The sequence below is a fragment of the Hyperolius riggenbachi genome, chromosome 7 (assembly GCF_040937935.1).
Source record: "Hyperolius riggenbachi isolate aHypRig1 chromosome 7, aHypRig1.pri, whole genome shotgun sequence".
NCBI classification, from domain to species: Eukaryota; Metazoa; Chordata; class Amphibia; order Anura; family Hyperoliidae; genus Hyperolius; species Hyperolius riggenbachi.
Window position 1 is genome coordinate 5,746,184 of NC_090652.1, and position 20,680 is coordinate 5,766,863.

General features: G+C 45.6%; 1 protein-coding gene across 2 annotated transcripts in view; it reads left to right on the plus strand.

Moving 5' to 3' along the window:
• The window catches only part of GRAP (GRB2 related adaptor protein), a 143,426-nt gene that overhangs the window by 48,971 nt on the left and 73,775 nt on the right, over window positions 1-20,680 (plus strand). For both annotated transcript variants that reach the window (XM_068243513.1, XM_068243514.1), the window contains exons 3-4: window positions 5,601-5,698; window positions 19,148-19,270. In XM_068243513.1, the coding sequence (XP_068099614.1) occupies window positions 5,601-5,698; window positions 19,148-19,270 (221 nt within the window). The remainder of the gene's footprint in view (window positions 1-5,600; window positions 5,699-19,147; window positions 19,271-20,680) is intronic.

Consider the following 20,680-nt stretch of genomic DNA (forward strand, 5'->3'; position numbering starts at 1 on the left):
TGGAATGCATGCGAATCGCCGCTAATGTATTTAATAGGGAAATCGCATGCGGCTTTGTCATGCGGATTTCCCCGCGATTTCGCGTGCGATTTCGCATGCTTTGCTATGGAGCTTTACTCTGGCAGTGACATGGTTAAAATCGACTGGCTCCTTGCCATGCGAAATCGCATGCGAAATCGCGGCTAAATCCGCATGCGGAAACGCAGCCGCATGCGATTTCTTCTGCGGTGGAATCCAGGCGATTCCGCACCGCTACAGTGGAAACAAGCCCTCATAGTCCCGGGTATTACACCGTTTTAATTATGTCCCTATCACAATGTATGGCGACAATATTTTATTTGGAAATGAAAGTAATTTTTTTCCGTTTTGCATCCATCACTATTTACAAGGTTATAATAAAAAAAACATAGAAATATTTCATCTTTACCTGGATATTTAAAAAGTTAAGACCCTTAGGTAAAATATTAACTTTTATTTCTTTCATTGTAATGTTTTTTTTTTTTTGTTAAACATTTTATTTGGATATTTTTGGGAGGGTGGGATGTAAATAGTAATTTTTTTATGTAAATATGTGTTTATTTTTAGTTTTTTTTTAAATGTAGATGTAGTTTTACTATTTGTCAACAAGATGGCATCCATGAGTTTGTTTACATTACGTCACTCTAAGCCTAATATGTACGCTTAGAGGGACGTAAGGGGGACGTAAGAGAGAGAAGCCGTCGCTTTTTCTGCCGGGGAAAGGGATCAATGATAGGGCACCATGTCCCGATTCATTGATTCCCTGGCTAATGAACCGCGGGTCGGGAGCACGCGAGCACTCGTTCGATCAGCCGCGGAAGCGCGCAGGAGTGCACATGCGGCCTTTTGGACGTATGCTATACATCCAAAAGGCCAAAGTAGTTAAAGATATCAAAGGTTGTAGAGTGATGGATGTGTTGTGGAAGAGGATTCCAGAGGAGGGGTGAAGCAGGTGAGAAGTCTTGTATACATAAATGTGAAGAGGTAGTCCTAAGGAGAACAGCAGAAAATATTGTGCAGATCTGAGATTGCGGTTGGGTTGGTATCTGGAAACTAGTGAGGAGATAGAGAGATTGTGGAGAGCTGTATAGGTTAGGGTGTGTACACACACACTATTGTAACAAACGACGGACCCTCCCGCTGGGCGGCCGTTTTGCCAACAGTAGTATGTGAGTACAGGCTGTCGGCAGACTGATAAGACCGCCCAGCGTATAAGTCAAAAACAGTCTTATCAGTCTGCCAACAGCCTGTACTCACGTACTACTGTTGGCAGAACGACCGCCCTGCGGGAGGCTCTGACAGGCCCGTCGTTTGTTACAATAGTGCGTGTGTACACAACTTTAGGGTTAACAGTTTGAACTGGATCCTCTGGTTAATTGGCAGCCAACGAAGAGCTGGACAGAGAGGAGCAGCAGAGGAAGAGCGAGAGGAGAGATGAATGAGACAAGCAGATGAGTTCAGTACCGACTGGGGCGGTTCAGTCTGTTAGTTGCTATTCCTCAAAGCAGTATGTTACAATAGTCCAGACGGGATATTATAAGAGCATGGGAATCTGAAGTGAAAAATAAACTTATGATAGAATGATTTGTATGTGTAGTACAGCTAAGAAATACAACCTTATTAGCAGAGATATGAGTCTCATATTGTTTCCAGTACAGGAAGAGTTAAGAAACTTCAGTTGTTATCTATGCAAAAGAGCTCCACTGAGCTCTGCGACTTTGTAAAGTCATGGACAGCACTGTCTTTTGAAGCACTTATCTCAACTGTCTCTCATTGTTTCTTCTTTGCTTATGGTTTTTCTGCAGAGAAAAGTTCAAAGGTCAGTAGCCTGCTCTGTGAAATCATTTAGAATGCTGCGTGTATTGTGGAAACTGCAATTATTACAGAATGGTGCAATGTTATAAAAAAAAAAAAAAAGCTATATATATACCTGAAAATAAAAATATGACACTATTTTATTTGCTACTATTTGCTTCTATTAATTATCCGTACTACACAACCAATTCATTATATCACAAGGTTTTTTTCGCTTCAGTGTCTCTTTAGCATTGCATGCATTCATTGACTCGCTAATGTGGCCTTCAGTGGTCGTCTCTCCCAGGAAGCGCAAATCACTGCGGCTGTTAATAATTCTGGGAATTACCCGTATGAAGAGCTTGCGGCTCGGATAAATAAGCACATAGTTTGCCAGTTTAGTTTCCCAGCATGCAGAGTCCTGGCCAAAGCTTCCTTCTTCATCCAAATTAAATACCGTAATCAGAAATGGTTTGTATCCCCTGTAATATTTCCCCAGGTTTTGTGGTTTTCATCAGTAGGGGAACCTTCCGACCTCTCGCTAAGCTTCCCCATCCCCCCCCTCAGTTTCTGCCAAGCAGTAAGCTGTTTGATTAGATTTAATAATACCTGAGTTATATTATCCCCTAGCTGATGGCCTGGAGTTGCCCGGGTATATAGTTGGCTGGTGTTGGCTGCGGCCACTTTTTCTAACACTAACACACAATTACTCAATGACCAAGTTTGTGAGCTTTGGCATCAATAATTTGCATTGAAATGAAACAAATCTGATTGGCTGTTTGTGGTTCAACCCCCTTTTCTGAATTTGAACCCCAGTCACCCAATGATCAACTGTACCAGGTTTGAGGCTTGTGCCATTAACGGTGCAAGAATGGCAGCAATTAAATATTCCCCTTGAAAATCAATAGGTGAATTTCAATTGGCTTTTTTAGGCTCCACACACTTTTATGAATATTAATCCCAGTCACCCAGTGACCAACTAGGCAAAGTTTGAGAACCCTACCATTAATAGTGTAAGAATTGCTGCAGTTTGCATTTTCTCAGTGAAATTTGTATTTGTCTCCTCCCCCTTTTTGGTTATGGGAATAAAAAGTATCCTATACTTTATTCCAGGTAATGTACTATGTGTGTGCCAAATTTCATTCAAATCCGTTCAGCCATTTTTGCGTGATCGAGTAACAAACATCCAAACATCCCCATCCTACTAATATAATAAATGGTAAAGTTCGGATGTTTGGATGTTTGTTACTCAATCACGCAAAAACGGCTGAACGGATTTGAATGAAATTTGGCACACACATAGTACATTACCTGGAATAAAGTATAGGATACTTTTTATTCCCATAACCAAAAAGAGACAAATACAAATTTCACTGAAAAATGTAAACTGCAGCCATTCTTACACTGTTACACTGGAGGTGTGTTTAGCTTCTAAGGGTAGAATGGTTAATTTGCATATATTCAGCAGTGATGCACTGGGAGACATCTCAAGGTCACTCCAACCTGAATTATCGCAAATTCTTTCTGTTTTAAGAAAGCAAACTTTTGTTTTTCTTACACTGTTAGTGGCAGGGTTCTCAAACTTTGCACAGTTGGTCGTTGGGTGACTAGGATTATTATTCAGAAAAGTAGTTGGAGCCTATAAAAGCCAATCAAAAATCACCTATTGATTTTCAAGGGGAATATTTACATTTCTGCCATTCTTGCACTGTTAATGGCACAAGCCTCAAACCTGGTACAGTTGATCATTGGGTGACTGGGGTTCAATTTCAGAAAGGGGGTGGAGCCACAAATAGCCAATCAGATTTGTTTAATTCCAATGCAAATTATTGTTGCCAAACACCACAAAGCTCACAAACTTGGTAATTGAGTAATTGATTAATTGTGTGTTAGGGTTAGGAAAGTGGGCACAGCCAACACCAGCCAAATACATAAGTGGGCAACGCAGGGTCATAAGTGGGCGGAGACAAATACAAATTTTACTGGGAAAATGTAAACAGCAGCCATTCTTACACTGTTAATGGTAGGGTTCTCAAACTGTGCACAGTTGGTTACTGGGTGACTGGGATTAATATTCAGAAAGGTGGGTGGAGCCTACAAAAGCCAATCAAAAATTACCTATTGATTTTTCAGGGGAATATTTCATTGCTGCCATTTTTGCACTGTTAATGGCACAAGCCTCAAACCTGGTACAGTTGATCATTGGGTGACTGGGGTTCAATTTCAGAAAAGTGGGTGGAGCCTACAAAAACGAATCACAATTCACCTATTGATTTTCAAGGCAAATATTTAATTGCTGCCATTTTTGCACTGTTAATGGCACAAGCCTCAAACCTGGTACAGTTGATCATTGGGTGACTGGGGTTAAATATTTAGAAAAGGGGTGGGGCCACAAACAGCGAATCAGATGTGTTTCATTTCAATGAAAATTATTCATGCCAAAGACCACAAATCTCACAAACTTGGTCATTGACTATTGACAATTGTGTGTTAGGGTTAGAAAAAGTGGCCACAGCCAACAGCAGCCAAATACATACCCGGGAAACATTAGGACATCAGTGGGTGGAGAAAAATACAAATTTCACTGCCAGAATGTAAACTGCAGCCATTCTTACACTGTCTGTCAATGGCAGGGTTCTTAAACTTTGCACAGTTGGTCACTGGGATTAATATTCAGAAAAGTGGGTGGAGCCTACAAAAGCTAATCAAAATTCACCTATTGATTTTCAAAGGAGTGGAGCCACAGCCAATTAGATTTATTTCATTTCAATGCCAATTATTGATGTCAAAGATCGCAAAGCGCACAAATTAGGTCATCCTTGAGTAATTGTGTGTTAGGATTAGAAAAAGTGGGCAGAGCTAACACTAGCCAATTACATAACCGGGCAACGCCGGGCGACCAGCTAGTCATATAATATAAAACAAATGCATGGGGGACCTAATGCTCAGGGGCTGTGGAAATAACTTTTTTTTTTTTGCTATCCCACAGTTTTATTTTATATTTAAATCTACCTTTAAAGTTTTCACTGTTTCATGGCCTCTTCTCAATGACACATTAATTGAAGTATGCTTTAGCTAAAATCTATGAATTTATTTCTTTCCTGCTCTCAGAAGCCATTTTCTGCCAGTGTTTTATGGCTGTAATTACTTATCAGTGAGGGTTATGCTATAGTTCGACCCAGTCCCGACCCAGACAAAAACTGTCATGTGCATACCTGATATTTAACTCTTTCAGGCAGAGAAAGTAAAAAAGGAACACAGCATAGTTATTAGTGTGCTAGGCACTATACATACCCATGTCTATCTCATCATGTCACATGTCACTTCAGTTGTCCTTTAAAGTGTATCTGAGACAAAAGAAGTCTCAGGTTTTATACTTACCTGGGGCTTCCTCCAGTCCCCTTGAGGCCGATCATTTCCTCACCGTCTCCCGGGCCGCTCCTGTCCCCCCCTGTAGTCTGGCCAAGACATGCTTCATTGCGCATGGGTTGCCCGGCTGTGCGCTGTCCCTCACCTGTTGAGCTCCTGTGGCCGGGAGTGTTGGCACAGTAGTTAATGTGCAGACGCAGAACGCTCCTGGCCCAGGAACACAACTAGGATGCGTGGACACGCTACGCATGCACGACAAAGCATGACATGGCCAGAGTACTAGGCCGTCCAGTGGACAGCAGCGGCCCGGCGTAACGGCGAGGGAACGAGTGGCCCTTAAGGGGGCTGGAGGAATCCCCAGTGCAATTCCCTTGTATGTGTAACGGCATGTAGATAAGATTCTCTATTTTTTATTTTAGATTCTCAATATGGAAGATGATCAGAACTGGTACAAAGCAGAGCTTAAAGGACAAGAAGGCTATATCCCAAAGAATTACATTAAAGTAAAGCCCCACCCGTAAGTACCGCCCTTCATGCTGGATTGCTTTTTTTTATCCTGTAAGTATTTTATATATCTCTGAAGACCGCGAGCATCAGTGAGCATGTGAGGCGACTTATCAGCAGCACTCTATAAAACTCACTAAGATACAGAAATGAAGAGCAACACTGGGGAAACTAACTAACACTAAAATCTACTGTGAGAGGAGGTTGGCTCACCATAGTCGCCGCCTCTGGCCACAGCGCGCCACGCCTCTCTACATCCTCCCGACATTTCCTCCTTCACAGCCAGAAAGAGGAAGTATCAGGAGGATGGAGCATGGTGTAGTGCAAGGCAAGGAAGTGCTAATCAAGGGTGCTAGCCTTGTTCCATAGCTCCCAACCGTCCCTTTTTTAGAGGGACAGTCCCTCTTTGGGAGCTAAATCCCCCTGTCCCTCCATCTCCCTTATTTGTCCCTCTTTCAGGACTCATCAGTAAATACGTGTATTTTTTTTTACTGAAAATGTGTTTAATAGACTCTAAATACTAAATTGATATATTTCTTATTTTTAAATGTTAAAATGAAGGAGAACTACTGATAATAGAGAGGGCCAGTTTGGTCATAATTCTAAAACTGCGTCTGACTTCTTTCTGGTTTCAGTGACTAGGGGTGTGTCGGGGGTGTGATTAGGGGTGTGGCATGGGGGTGTGTATTAAAATGTCCCTCTTTCTTATCTCAAAACATTGTGAGGTATGCTTGTTCATATTAAATCATGGAGGTCAGTGCAGGTTGTAAGGACAGTACATAGGGTGAGGTGCTGCCCATGGAAGCCCAGACAACAGGCAGTTCTATCTAGTGGTGTAACAACTGGAAATGTGGGTGTGGCAATATGGTCAATGTAAATTTACCAGCTTGAGATATTTATCGGCGGATTCTGTTACATTTGAACCCAATACTTCTGTATATCGGCTGGAAATAGCGGCTATTAACATATGTAACCCCACCCTCCAAATGATGATAGATCTGGGCTTTGATGCCAGCACCACACAGTTTTTACCCCCTCCTCATCAGCTGAACCACCAGGTGCCAGATCCAGAAGGATACGAGACGCCGGCGGACCATTGTTTGAGGGGCCTCAAATCTCTGACTAGTATGTTGGAATGATTCAATTATGCCTCACTGGATAGGCTGAAACAGGAAGCAGAAATGAGACATGAACACATGATCATGACCAGGTCAATCAGAGACCTACAAATCTGTCACCTGACCAGATGGACCTCATGCTTCCTTCTGATTTCCCCTGGAGGAGGATTTCTGTAGAATGTGTGGATCACCGGTGGGAATGGCCGGTGGGGACTCACTGTTATGGTTACTGTAATCTCCAGCTGTTACTGATCTCTGCAGTGAGTTAGTGAATTAACTGTATGCCATCTCCCCAGCGATGCTTATACAGATCAAGAGGACACCTGTTTTTCTGGGTTACTTCCCTGAGCTCAGTGGAGCTGATAGGAAACCACAGAAACCACGCTCTGAGCAGCGCAGCACGTGCGCTCTGTACACGGCCGCAAGTGGAGCGTGCGAAACCTCCGGCAAAATACGCTCTCACTGCCACCCGGCAACTGTTCATCTACACCCCTCCCTATACAGGGGTCAGGGCCTGTTCATCTACACCCCTCCCTATACAGGGGTCAGGGCCTGTTCATCTACACCCCTCCCTATACAAGGGTCAGGGCCTGATCATCTACACCCCTCCCTACACAGGGTCAGGGCCTGTTCATCTACACCTCTCCCTATAAAAGGGTCAGGGCCTGTTCTTCTACACCCACTCCCTATTAGGGTTGCCAGGTCGGCTGATGGAGAAAACCGGACAGGGGGTGGAGTTAGGGGCGGAGTCAGAAGCGCACTTTTATGTAGAGTGGGGCTAAGCAATGGGCTTTTTAAAAAATGTTTTTTACAGTATTTATATCGCACTGACATCTTCTGCAGCACATTACAGAGTACATAGCCATGTCACTAACTGTCCTCACCAGTACATGCACATAAGAGACCACTTTTCACCAGTAAATGCACATAATAAGAGACCGCTTTTCACCAGTAAATGCACATAATAAGAGACCGCTTTTCACCAGTAAATGCACATAAGAGACAGCTTTTCACCACTAAATGCACATAAGAGACATCTTTTCACCACTAAATGCACATAAGAGACATCTTTTCACCACTAAATGCACATAAGAGACATCTTTTCACCACTAAATGCACATAAGAGACAGCTTTTCACCAGTAAATGCACATAATAAGAGACAGCTTTTCACCAGTAAATGCACATAATAAGAGACAGCTTTTCACCAGTAAATGCACATAAGAGACAGCTTTTCACCAGTAAATGCACATAAGAGACAGCTTTTCACCAGTAACTGCACATAATGACAAACAGCCAGTTGTCCCCAGTATATGTAGCCAGGGATATATGTGCCCAGTATATGTAGCCAGAGGTATATGTCCCCAGTATATGTAGGCAGGGGAATATGTCCCCAGTATATATAGCCAGCGGTATATGGGCTCAGTATATGTAGCCAGGGTGTATATGGGCCCAGTATATGTAGCCAGGGTGTATATGGGCCCAGTATATGTAGCCAGGGTGTATATGGGCCCAGTATATGTAGTCAGGGGGTATATATGCCCAGTATATGTAGCCAGGGTGTATATGGGCCCAGTATATGTAGCCAGGGTGTATATGGGCCCAGTATATTTAGCTAGGGTGTATATGGGCCCAGTATATGTAGCCAGGGTGTATATGGGCCCAGTATATGTAGCCAGGGTGTATATGGGCCCAGTATATGTAGCCAGGGTGTATATGGGCCCAGTATATGTAGCCAGGGTGTATATGGGCCCAGTATATGTAGCCAGGGTGTATATGGGCCCAGTATATGTAGCCAGGGTGTATATGGGCCCAGTATATGTAGCCAGGGTGTATATGGGCCCAGTATATGTAGGCAGGTGTGCCCCCCCCCCCCCCCAGGAGGGAAGCAGTCAGCGCAGAGAAGAGGGAGAGCGGTGAAGAAGGGGGCCATCTCCCCCCCTTCGCTCACCTTAGGGTCCTCTCCCTCCCTCGCTGTCTCCTCCGATCGGTGTGTGCGGTGGCTGGCAGAGGGGCGTAACTTACCTTCCGTGTCTCCTCCGTCTGGTGACTGGTCTCGTCGCAGGCGCCGCGCGGGATGAGTTGCCACTACTCTGGTCTGATGCAGACCAGAGCAGCGGCTGCGGCACCAGAACTTCCGGCCGGCGCATGGAGCGACACGGAAGGTAAGTCCCGCCCGCTGCCAAGCGCCACCGCCAGTCAGCCACACACAGATCGGAGGAGACAGCGAGGGACGGAAAGCACCTAAGGTGAGAGAAGGGGGGGAGATGGCCCCCTTCTCCGCCGCTGCCCACCGCTTTCCCTCCACTGCGCTGCTCTCCTCCTGCTACAGGCGGCTGTCAATACTGACAGCCGCCGGAAAAGGCATAAAACCGGACATCTTAATTGCCCGGTTTAGCATGCCTTTTTGCACCGGACACAGCGGCCAAAAACCGGACTGTCCGGTCTAAAACCGGACACCTGGCAACCCTACTCCCTATACAAGGGTCAGGTCCTGTTCATCTACACCCCTCCCTATTCAAGGGTCAGGTCCTGTTCATCTATACCCCTCCCTACACAGGGGTCAGGGCCTGTTCATCTACACCCCTCCCTATACAGGAGTCAGGGCCTGTTCATCTACACCCCTCCCTATACAGGGGTCAGGGCCTGTTCATCTACACCACTCCTTATACAAGGGTCAGGGTCTGTTCATCTACACCCCTTCCTATACAGGGGTCAGTGCCTGTTCATCTACACCCCTCCCTATACAGGGGCCAGGGCCTGTTCATCTATACCCCTCCCTATACAGGGGTCAGGGCCTGTTCATCTACACACCTCCATATACAGGGGTCATGGCCTGTTCATCTACACCCCTCCCTATACAGGGGTCAGGGCCCGTTCATCTACACCCCTCCCTATACAGGGGTCATGGCCTGTTCATCTACACCCCTCCCTATACAGGGGTCAGGGCCCGTTCATCTACACCCCTCCCTATACAGGGGTCAGGGCTTGTTCATCTACATCCCTCCCTATACAGAGGTCAGGGCCTGTTCATCTATACCCCTCCCTATACAGGGGTCAGGGCCTGTTCATCTACACACCTCCATATACAGGGGTCATGGCCTGTTCATCTACACCCCTCCCTATACAGGGGTCAGGGCCCGTTCATCTACACCCCTCCCTATACAGGGGTCAGGGCTTGTTCATCTACACCCCTCCCTATACAGGGGGCAGGGCCTTTTCATCTACACCCCTCGCTATACAAGGGTCAGCGGCAGCGCCTGTTCATCTACACACCTCCATATACAGGGGTCAGGGCCTGTTCATCTACACCCCTCCCTATACAGGGGTCAGGGCCTGTTCATCTACACCCCTCACTATACAGGAGGCAGGGCCTGTAACATAGTTACATAGTTATTTTGGTTGAAAAAAGACATACGTCCATCGAGTTCAACCAGTACAAAGTACAACTCCAGCCCGTCCCCCACATACCCCTGTTGATCCAGAGGAAGGCGAAAAAACCCCCACCAGGCATGGTCCAATTAGCCCCAAATGGGAAAAATTCCTTCCTGACTCCAGATGGCAATCAGATAAAATCCCTGGATCAACATCATTAGTCATAACCTAGTAATAGTAGCCATGGATGTCTTTCAACGCAAGGAAAGCATCTAAGCCCCCTTTAAATGCAGGTATAGAGTTTGCCATAACGACTTCCTGTGGCAATGCATTCCACATCTTAACCACTCTTACTGTAAAGAACCCTTTCCTAAATAAATGGCTAAAACGTTTTTCCTCCATGCGCAGCTCATGTCCTCTAGTCCTTTGAGAAGGCCTAGGGACAAAAAGCTCATCCGCCAAGCTATTATATTGCCCTCTAATGTATTTATACATGTTAATTAGATCTCCTCTAAGGCGTCTTTTCTCTAGACTAAATAAACCCAGTTTATCTAACCTTTCTTGGTAAGCGAGACCTTCCATCCCACGTATCAATTTTGTAGCTCGTCTCTGCACCTGCTCTAAAACTGCAATATCTTTTTTGTAATGTGGTGCCCAGAACTGAATTCCATATTCCAGATGTGGCCTTACTAGAGAGTTAAACAGGGGCAATATTATGCTAGCATCTCGAGTTTTTATTTCCCTTTTAATGCATCCCAAAATTTTGTTCGCTTTAGCTGCAGCGGCTTGGCATTGAGTACGATTATTTAACTTGTTGTCGATGAGTACTCCTAAGTCCTTCTCCAAGTTTGATGTTCCCAACTGTATCCCATTTATTTTGTATGGTGCTAGACCATTGGTACGACCAAAATGCATGACTTTACATTTGTCAACATTGAATTTCATCTGCCATGTATGTGCCCATATAGCCATCCTATCCAGATCCTGTTGCAATATGACACTATCTTCCTGAGAGTTGATGATTCTGCACAATTTTGTATCATCTGCAAAAATAGCAACATTGCTCACTACTGCATCTACTAGGTCATTAATAAAAAAATTGAAGAGCACTGGACCCAGTACAGACCCCTGTGGGACCCCACTGCTAACAGTCTCCCATTTTGAGTACGATCCATTGACCACAACTCTTTGTTTTCTGTTCATCTATACTCCTCCCTATACAAGGGTCAGGGCCTGTTCATCTACACACCTCCATATACAGGGGTCAGGGCCTGTTCATCTACACCCCTCCCTATACAGGGGTCAGGGCCCGTTCATCTACACCCCTCCCTATACAGGGGGCAGGGCCTTTTCATCTACACCCCTCCCTATACAGGGGGCAGGGCCTTTTCATCTACACCCCTCCCTATACAGGGGGCAGGGCCTTTTCATCTACACCCCTCCCTATACAGGGGGCAGGGCCTTTTCATCTACACCCCTCGCTATACAAGGGTCAGCGTCAGCGCCTGTTCATCTACACACCTCCATATACAGGGGTCAGGGCTTGTTCATCTACACCCCTCCCTATACAGGGGGCAGGGCCTTTTCATCTACACCCCTCCCTATACAGGGGTCAGGGCCTGTTCATCTACACACCTCCATATACAGGGGTCAGGGCCTGTTCATCTACACCCCTCCCTATACAGGGGTCAGGGCCTGTTCATCTACACCCCTCCCTATACAGGGGTCAGGGCCTGTTCATCTACACTCCTCCCTATACAGGGGTCAGGGCCTGTTCATCTACACTCCTCCCTACACAGAGGTCAGGGCCTGTGCATCTACACTCCTCCCTACACAGAGGTCAGGGCCTGTTCATCTACACCCCTCCCTACACAGGGGTCAGGGCCTGTTCATCTACACTCCTCCCTACACAGGGGTCAGGGCCTGTTCATCTACACCCCTCCCTACACAGGGGTCAGGGCCTGTTCATCTACACACCTCCATATACAGGGGTCAGGGCCTGTTCATCTACACCCCTCCCTATACAGGGGTCAGGGCCTGTTCATCTACACTCCTCCCTATACAGGGGTCAGGGCCTGTTCATCTACACTCCTCCCTACACAGAGGTCAGGGCCTGTGCATCTACACTCCTCCCTACACAGAGGTCAGGGCCTGTTCATCTACACCCCTCCCTATACAGGGGTCAGGGCCTGTTCATCTACACTCCTCCCTATACAGGGGTCAGGGCCTGTTCATCTACACCCCTCCCTATACAGGGGTCAGGGCCTGTGCATCTACACTCCTCCCTACACAGAGGTCAGGGCCTGTTCATCTACACCCCTCCCTACACAGGGGTCAGGGCCTGTTCATCTACACCCCTCCCTACACAGTGGTCAGGGCCTGTTCATCTACACCCTCCCTATACAGGGGTCAGGGCCTGTTCATCTACACCCCTCCCTATTCAGGGGTCAGGGCCTGTTCATCTACACCCCTCCCTATACAAGGGTCAGGGCCTGTTCATCTACACCCCTCCCTATACAAGGGTCAGGGTCTGTTCAGCTACACCCCTCCCTATACAAGGGTCAGGGCCTCTTCATCTACACCCCTCCCTATACAGAGGTCAGGGCCTGTTCAGCTACACCCCTCCCTATACAAGAGTCAAGGCCTGTTCATCTACACCCCTCCCTATACAGGGGTCAGGGCCTGTTCATCTATACCCCTCCCTATACGGAGGTCAGGGCCTGTTCATCTACACCCCCTCCCTATACAGGGGTCAGGGTCTGTTCATCTATACCCCTCCCTATACGGAGGTCAGGGCCTGTTCATCTACACTCCTCCCTATACAGGGGTCAGGGCCTGTACACGTAATACACGTAATAACGATTTTGAAATTAAATCAGTTTTGCATAATCCTTTGGAAAGTTTTCCATTTTACTCAAAATTCTGAACAAGACAGCTGTAAATGATTTTTCATGTAAGTTTGTGAAAAATTGTTCACACAAGCCAAATTGGTTAGGGAGAGTAGTGGGAACAAGTAAAAAAAAAAAATTAAAAAATTTGAGAAAGTTGATTTTAAAATATCCAAAGAAAAAAGGGATTTTACTAAGTAGAATTACATTTTGCAGCTGTTCACCTTAAAGTGAACCAGAGAGGAAGCACCCTAATTTATTTTACCATATTTATCAGTGGGAGCAGTCGAAAAAACACCTACCCTGCTCTCTGTTTCATTCTTAAGGGCTGGTTCACATGGGCGTTTTTGTGGCGTTTAAGCGGCGTTTCAGACGCGGCGTTTATCGGGTCTACCGCCGGCCCCATTCAAGTGAATGGGAGCGTTTAGAGCTGGCTTTTGCAGGCTTTCATAAAAGCCTGGCGGTAGATCCCAGCGTTGCGTCTAGTCTCTAAAGCAACATGTTGCTTTCAGAGGCGGTAAACGCCAGGAAACAATAGCAGAGACCAGAACTGCTAGCCTTCAACGCTTCCCAAAAGCCTTCAAAAGCTTGCTTTTAAACGCTAGCGTTTAAACGCTGGCGTTTGAACGCGGCGCCAAGCGAAAGCTCAGCAGACGCCCGTGTGAACCAGCCCTTACTGTTCCGCTTGCTTCTTATCAGCCCTGATAAAATCCCCCACTGAGCATTCAGTCTGGTTTTGCTTAGAAATCATTATAGCCGAGCCATTATAGCAGAGCCAGAAGGGGGCAGGCTTGGGCTTGAAAAGACACCAGAGAAGACACTCAGCTATAATGATTCCTGAGCAAAGCCAGACTGAATGCTCAGTCTGGGATTTTATCAGGGCTGATAACAAGCAGGCTGAGCAGTGCAGAATGAAACAGAGAGCAGGGTATGTGTTTTCTCTAATTTTCCCACTGATATATATGGTAAAATACATGAGGGTGCTTCATCTCTGGTTCACTTTAACTAGTTACTGCACAGCATGCAGGATATCTACGCCCTTCAGGACTTTATCACATCTACCGCCGCTGTGCTCGCTCCAACGTTCTGGCTGTTAGTGCACAGATCCCATTCACCGATCTAAGTGCCTGTGATCAATGATCGCCCGCATCAATGAGACAAAAGTGAAAGTAAGGCATACATGCACTACTTCCTGTAACGCATGCATGCAGCAAAAAGTGTACAATCCGTATAAAGTGGGGGGACACCTAGTGGCCAAAAATTAAAATACACCTACATACTTCCCATTAAATAAAACTACATATAATTCCCCATTAACCACCCTGGCGTTACGCAGTTTCAATTACTGCGTCCGCGGGAGGATTTTTGCCTATAAAATGTTATTTATAGTGTTCAGCTACCACTTCGCTAGCTAAGTGTGCCCCCCAAGTGCCTCCGGTCCCCTCTGATCCCCCCGATCGCTGCCGGTAATATTTACCCGTTTGCAATCCAGCGACAGCCGCAGCTTCTCCATGCAGCTTCACTTGTCACTATGGCGACGATCGGACACAACGTCATGCACAGTTCCGATCCTCCCCATAGCGAAGCCGGGAGCTGATTGGGAGGCTGCGCCATCGCGGGATCCCTGGGGGGGGGGGGGGGGGGGTACGCATACCGGCGGCAATCACGGGACCGGAGGCACTTGGGGGGCATACTTAGCTAGCGAAGTGGTAGCTGAACACTATAAATAACATTTTATAGGCAAAAATCCTCTCGGGGCGATGCGATCCCCTGCGGCGTCTAGCACGACACTGTGTCGGGCATACCGCCAGGAAGGTTAAGTAACCCCTTACTGCCCCTCCCATAGTTACCAAAATAAAATACTTTAATAAAAAAAAAGTGACATTGTTTAAAAAAAAAATGCATAAATGACTAAACTTTTTTAATATGTATGGGTATATTACTGATTACCATATTACTGATATTACTGATATTTTTGCAAATAAGGGCTTATAATTAGTGATGGACACAAAACAAAAAATACACCTTTACACCTTTCCTAATAAAATATTGTCACCATACATTATAGGGACATAATCAGAAATAAAGTACGTGGGTTTTAGTTATGGTAGCATGTATTATTTTAAAACTATAATGGCTGAAAACTGAGAAATAATGATTTTTTTCATTTTTTTTTCATATTATTCCCATTAACATGCAGTTAGAATAAAGTCATTCTTAGCAAAATTTACCACCCAAAGAAAGCCTAATTGGTGGCGAAAAAAACAATATATAGATCATTTTGTTGTGATAAGTAGCGATAAAGTTATTGGTGAATGAAAGGGAGGAGCAATGAAAGGTGAAAATTACTTTGGTCCTTAAAGTAAGTCTGAAGCGATTTAAAAACAAAACAGATAATCAACTAAGGAGAGGGAAGGCTCTGGGTCCTATAGCCTCAGGCTATAGTGGATCCGAGATGAACTTTTACTCATTGCATAATTGTGTTCCTTTCCTATTGCTTATAGGGCATTCCTCAAGCCAAATACTTTTTTGTTTTTGTTTTTAATACTCTATTTCCCTATAAACTAAATAAACCACGCCCACAGGTTTTCAGAGAGCCTTGGCAGTAGCAAGGGCTCATGGGAGCTCAGTCTGGGCAGGAGGAGGAGGAGGTATTACTAGCCATTGATTTCAGAGGCAGAGGGGAGGAGGGAGGAGGAGGGGGGATTCGTTTTTTTTTGCTCAAGATGCAGATAAGCCTGCCTCTGTGTAATGTTTACAAACAACATGGCTGCTGTCATTGTATCACAGGAAGAAAGAATCATATTCTATTAAAGCTGTATGCAGCTAGATTTGCTTTGGAAACTATGTAAACAATATGTATATATATATATATATATATATATATATATATATATATATATATATATATATATATATATATATATATACAAGTTACTTGTTATAGTTTTTCATCTCGGATCCGCTTTAAGGGAGAAAAAAACCCTTAGTTATTAACTAGTTAATATAGACCACGTTCTGAGGTCTGTATACACATTTTATATATTTTAAGAACATGGACAGCACGGGGTCCCCACCCTACCCATGCCTCCTTAACCCCTTGTCACCCATGCAAGCTGGTATACCCAGAATTCAAAGCCCGGATCGCATGGGGCTCCACAGCCTGAGCATTACCAACCCAGATGACAATGGGTTACAGAGCCTTGGGAGGGGGGACCCCACGCTAAAGCATTTTCTAAAATGTATAAAATTTGTATACAAAACTCGGAACTCGGTATACAATATGTACCGCAGCTAAATGGCATTTTTCCCAGTTTAAAAAAAATTTAAATTTCTTTTTTTGTATTGATTTTCTTAAATCCTACCAGGTTTTTTTGAAAACTTTTTTTTACTTACTCCTAAGAGTATCACATTTCCCATTAATAGACATCGTGAAATTACAAAACATAATTAAGGTTATGCACAAAATAAATTAAAAATATGCTGGCGTCCCCCACATCATAGACTATGTGGGCTGGTATAGCTCAGGGAGGAGTGGTTAAGGTTAGGCATCAGAAGTGGGACGGTTAAAGGGAAGGTTTAGGGAGGGGTTGAAAAAAATAAAAATACATATCCACTTACCTGGGGCTTCCTCCAGCCTGTGGTAGGCAGGAGGTGCCCTCGCCGCCGCTCCGCAGGCTCCCGGTGGTCTCCAGTGGCCGACCCAACCTGGCCAGGCCAGCTGCCAGGTCGGGCTCTTCTGCGCTCCAACGACAGGCTCTTCCACGTCCCACGTGGGCGCGCTGACGTCATCGGACGTCCTCCAGGCTGTACTGCGCAGGCGTGCCCCCGTGAGGCGCAGATTGGAGCGCCGAAGAGCCTGACCTGGCAGCCGGGCCTGGCCAGGTCGGGTCAGCCACCGGAGACGACCGGGAGCCTCTGGAGCGGCGGCGAGGGCACCTCCTGCCTGCCACGGGCTGGAGGAAGCCCCAGGTAAGTGGATATGTATTTTTATTTTTTTCAACCACTCCCTGAACCTTCCCTTTAGAATAGGGTTATCTTTAGCTGTAGTAAAATATTGGTAATTATTTTTTTTCCTCTGTACCAGTAGAAAATTGGTTAACGTTACTGACATTCTAGTGTCGGCTTTTCTGGGTGACCATATTTCCGTGTGCCTTTTTTTGATGCACGCTAGCTCAAGACAATAAGCCCTAAGTTAGCCCTTGTATCCAGGCTCTAAATTCTCGCTAAAGCAGTCCTCATGGGTGGCAAGGGGTTAAAGAGGCTATGGAGGGGGGACTGCCAGGAAATCTGTATTGTTTAAAAGGAAATAAATATGGCAGCCTCCATATGTCGCTCACTTCAGGTGTGTTTTAAGTTCACTGCTACTAGAACAGAGGTGTCAGCAGGAGATAATTATAAAATACTAATAAAAATAAAACTAATAAAATACTAATAAATATTAAAATACTATAAAATGAGAGGTAGTGTTGTACTTACCTCTTTGGGAAATGATGGCGCTCTTGACAATGGAGCGATCAAAAACATTAAAAAAAAACATTCTCAATTCTTATGTTGCAAGCGTTTCATGAGCCTCAGGCTGCTTCATCAGGCAAAACCGGGGACACAAAAGAATATCTTTCAGAAGTATACCTCATAGAAGGCCTCAGTAGCATACCTGGCGCCTCCAATGATACGCATTGCAACATATGAATTAAGTATTAATTAATTATAGTATTTTAAGTTGTTTAATCGACTGTTGGCTCTTCTGTTCTTGTACCAGTGAGTTATTCTTGTGTCTTCACAGGGAGGGACTTTTTTGTTGGCAGTATCAACAGAACTACCTAAACTGCAGTATAGTAAAGCAACCACAAGATGTCACTGTCTGTACTAAGTTGCAATGATCTCTATGGTATTGTGATTTCCTGTATTCACTCTCTGTTCTAAGTAAGCTGCATTTTCTGATGGTGGTGTATGATTTAGAGATGGGAAGTTCGGATCTTTTCAATGATCCGGATGATTCAAATCGGATCATTGAAGAGATCCGGATCTTTGATCCGAATCTCGGATCATTTTACTACCGGCACATTCGGGGGTGAAATGAATAGCAGGACAGGTCTTTCCCTGCTGTGGACAGGAGAAGGGGAGGGAGGTGGACACACAGAGAAGGGGAGAAGATGGACAGAGGGCAGGGAGTGGACAGAGAAAGGAGGAGGGACGAGCAGAGAGCAGAAATGTTTGTTTGCACACAATACCCACATGCTGCAATCATATGCTTTACATGTATTTCACCTATATGCTCATCTGTGTACTTTGAATGCAAACGTCGCACAGTAAAAGAAAGCATCTCCCAAAGTATTCCCAGAAGATAAGTCCAGCTGTTTAGAGCAGTGCAGGAGGATCATATTGCCTTTCAATCACAGTGCCTGCAAAGTTACTGAGCTGTGCTGAGCCAAAAGCTTCCAATGTGATCACTGTGCACAACTACGGAACAGCCAGCCTATAATGGGCAGCACATTGCAGCCAGTATGTGTGCTCTACACATATCTGGCAGTGGCACCCATGTCCCCTCTCTCTCATCTACCTGTCTCCCTGCAAGGCTGCCTCCCCTCCAACAGAGCGATCCATCTCTGCTCTGCTTCCAGGACCCCGCTGCCCGCTGAGAGGGGGCGTGTCGCTCCTGGCCCCGCCCCTTTTTCGATCCGAATCACTCATTTTGATGATTCGGATGATTCGACTCACAAAATAGATTCGGATCAAATATCCGAATCGTTCATGATCCGGACAACACTAGTATGATTTATCTCTGCAAGTTTTTCTTCAGTAAAGAGTTCAAACTTGTTATATTGGGTGCCTGTCTGCCTGTACAGAGCACTCTTCTCTGAGTAGAGTCGGGTTTATTCTCCTCACCTGCTGATTCAGTGCTTGCCTTTGTGGTAGCCCCGATTTCTGAGCATAAGATCTGTTATTTCTCATTATGCTTACACACTGCACTATACAGGCTCTCTGTTATGTTGTGCTTTGAATATATCTGCAGAAAACATTCAGTAATCCCCCTGTAGCTTCCCGCCATTTACGTCACATGTCTCCCATGTCTTGGTCAGGTGGTATGAAGGGCGGATCTCCAGGCAAAAGGCGGAAGAGATTCTGATGCAGAAGCGATTCCTGGGAGCGTTCCTGATCCGTGACAGCGAGAGCTCGCCGGGGGAGTTCTCCATCTCTGTCAAGTAAGAGGAAACAGCCACGTCTTCTCTGTTACTAATAATCATTCTCTGCTCTGCTGGGGAAGGGAGGGGGGTCCTGATGCCACCCTCTGACTGGTAAGTCGTTCTGGACAAATAGTTCCTCGGTTTACACCTGCAGAAGCCAATCAAAGGATTTGTAGCTCTTACCCTTCCTACTGGCTACTTTCCAGCGTCGTACGGAAGCCACTAATGACCTGTGCTGGAGATGGTGGACCTTTTTTGTGCCATCTCTAACCCTGCCTGAATTCATGCCATGAGTCTGAACTAGAATCAAGATCTTAGTATGGATACAGAGGCGCCAGAAGGATAAAAAGATCTAAAATGTTTAAAAGTGAGGAGGTAGTGGTGGACTTACCTTCTCCGGGCAGACACAAGAAAATGCAGATTTCAGCAAAGCAGTTTATTTACAAACTCCAGTATAATACAACGCGTTTCGTGGGAGTGACTCGCTTCCTCAGGCTATAAGATGGAACAGAGACAAAACAGGTCTGGTGCTATGCCAAGCGCCTCTGGCAGAATCAAGATCTTGTCTTATAGGTGCCCTGGGCATGACCCGATATCTTCAAACTCCCTTCCCTGTCTAATGCCAGGTACACACCATGCAATTTCCTGATCGTTGGGTCAAACCAATAAGTTCCAACATGTCTGCCTGTTCACGAACAATAACAGGACCAATTTTAAACAGAAGTGATCTGAAAATCGATACCGTTATTGATTGGGAGCAGAACGAACATGAAATTGGTGCACACACACACACACCACACAAACACCCACACCGCGCGCGCGCACACACTGTACAGACACACACACACCGCACACACACTACACACGCGCACACACACACCACACAAACACCCACACCGCATGCGCGCACACATTGTACAGACACACCCACCGTGCATACACACGCACACACACCACGCACACACATTGTAGACACACACACACTATAACACACACACATTGTAGACACACACACACACCGCTCACACACTATACACACACACACACACACACTATAACACACACACACACACACCACACACGTAAGTATTATCACCAAATTCTCATTTTAATATTTACAGTATTTACACAGATGGAGAGAGGGTTTAGTTAAACCAGCCCAGATCCCCAACAACTCCACCTGCATCCACAAGGGGGCAGCATAGGAACAATTATAACTGCAGATTGCTGTCTGTGAGAGCTCCAGGAAGCTTACTATACATAATACAAATAAGCATTAAAGGAAACCAGAGCTGAGCTAAAATAATAGATTTTATACATACCTGGGCTTCCTCCAGCCCCATGTGCACGGATCGCTCCCACGCCGCCTTTCTCCGCCTTCTGTATCGCCGGTACCGGGTCCTGTAACTTCGGCTAGTCTGTGTAAGA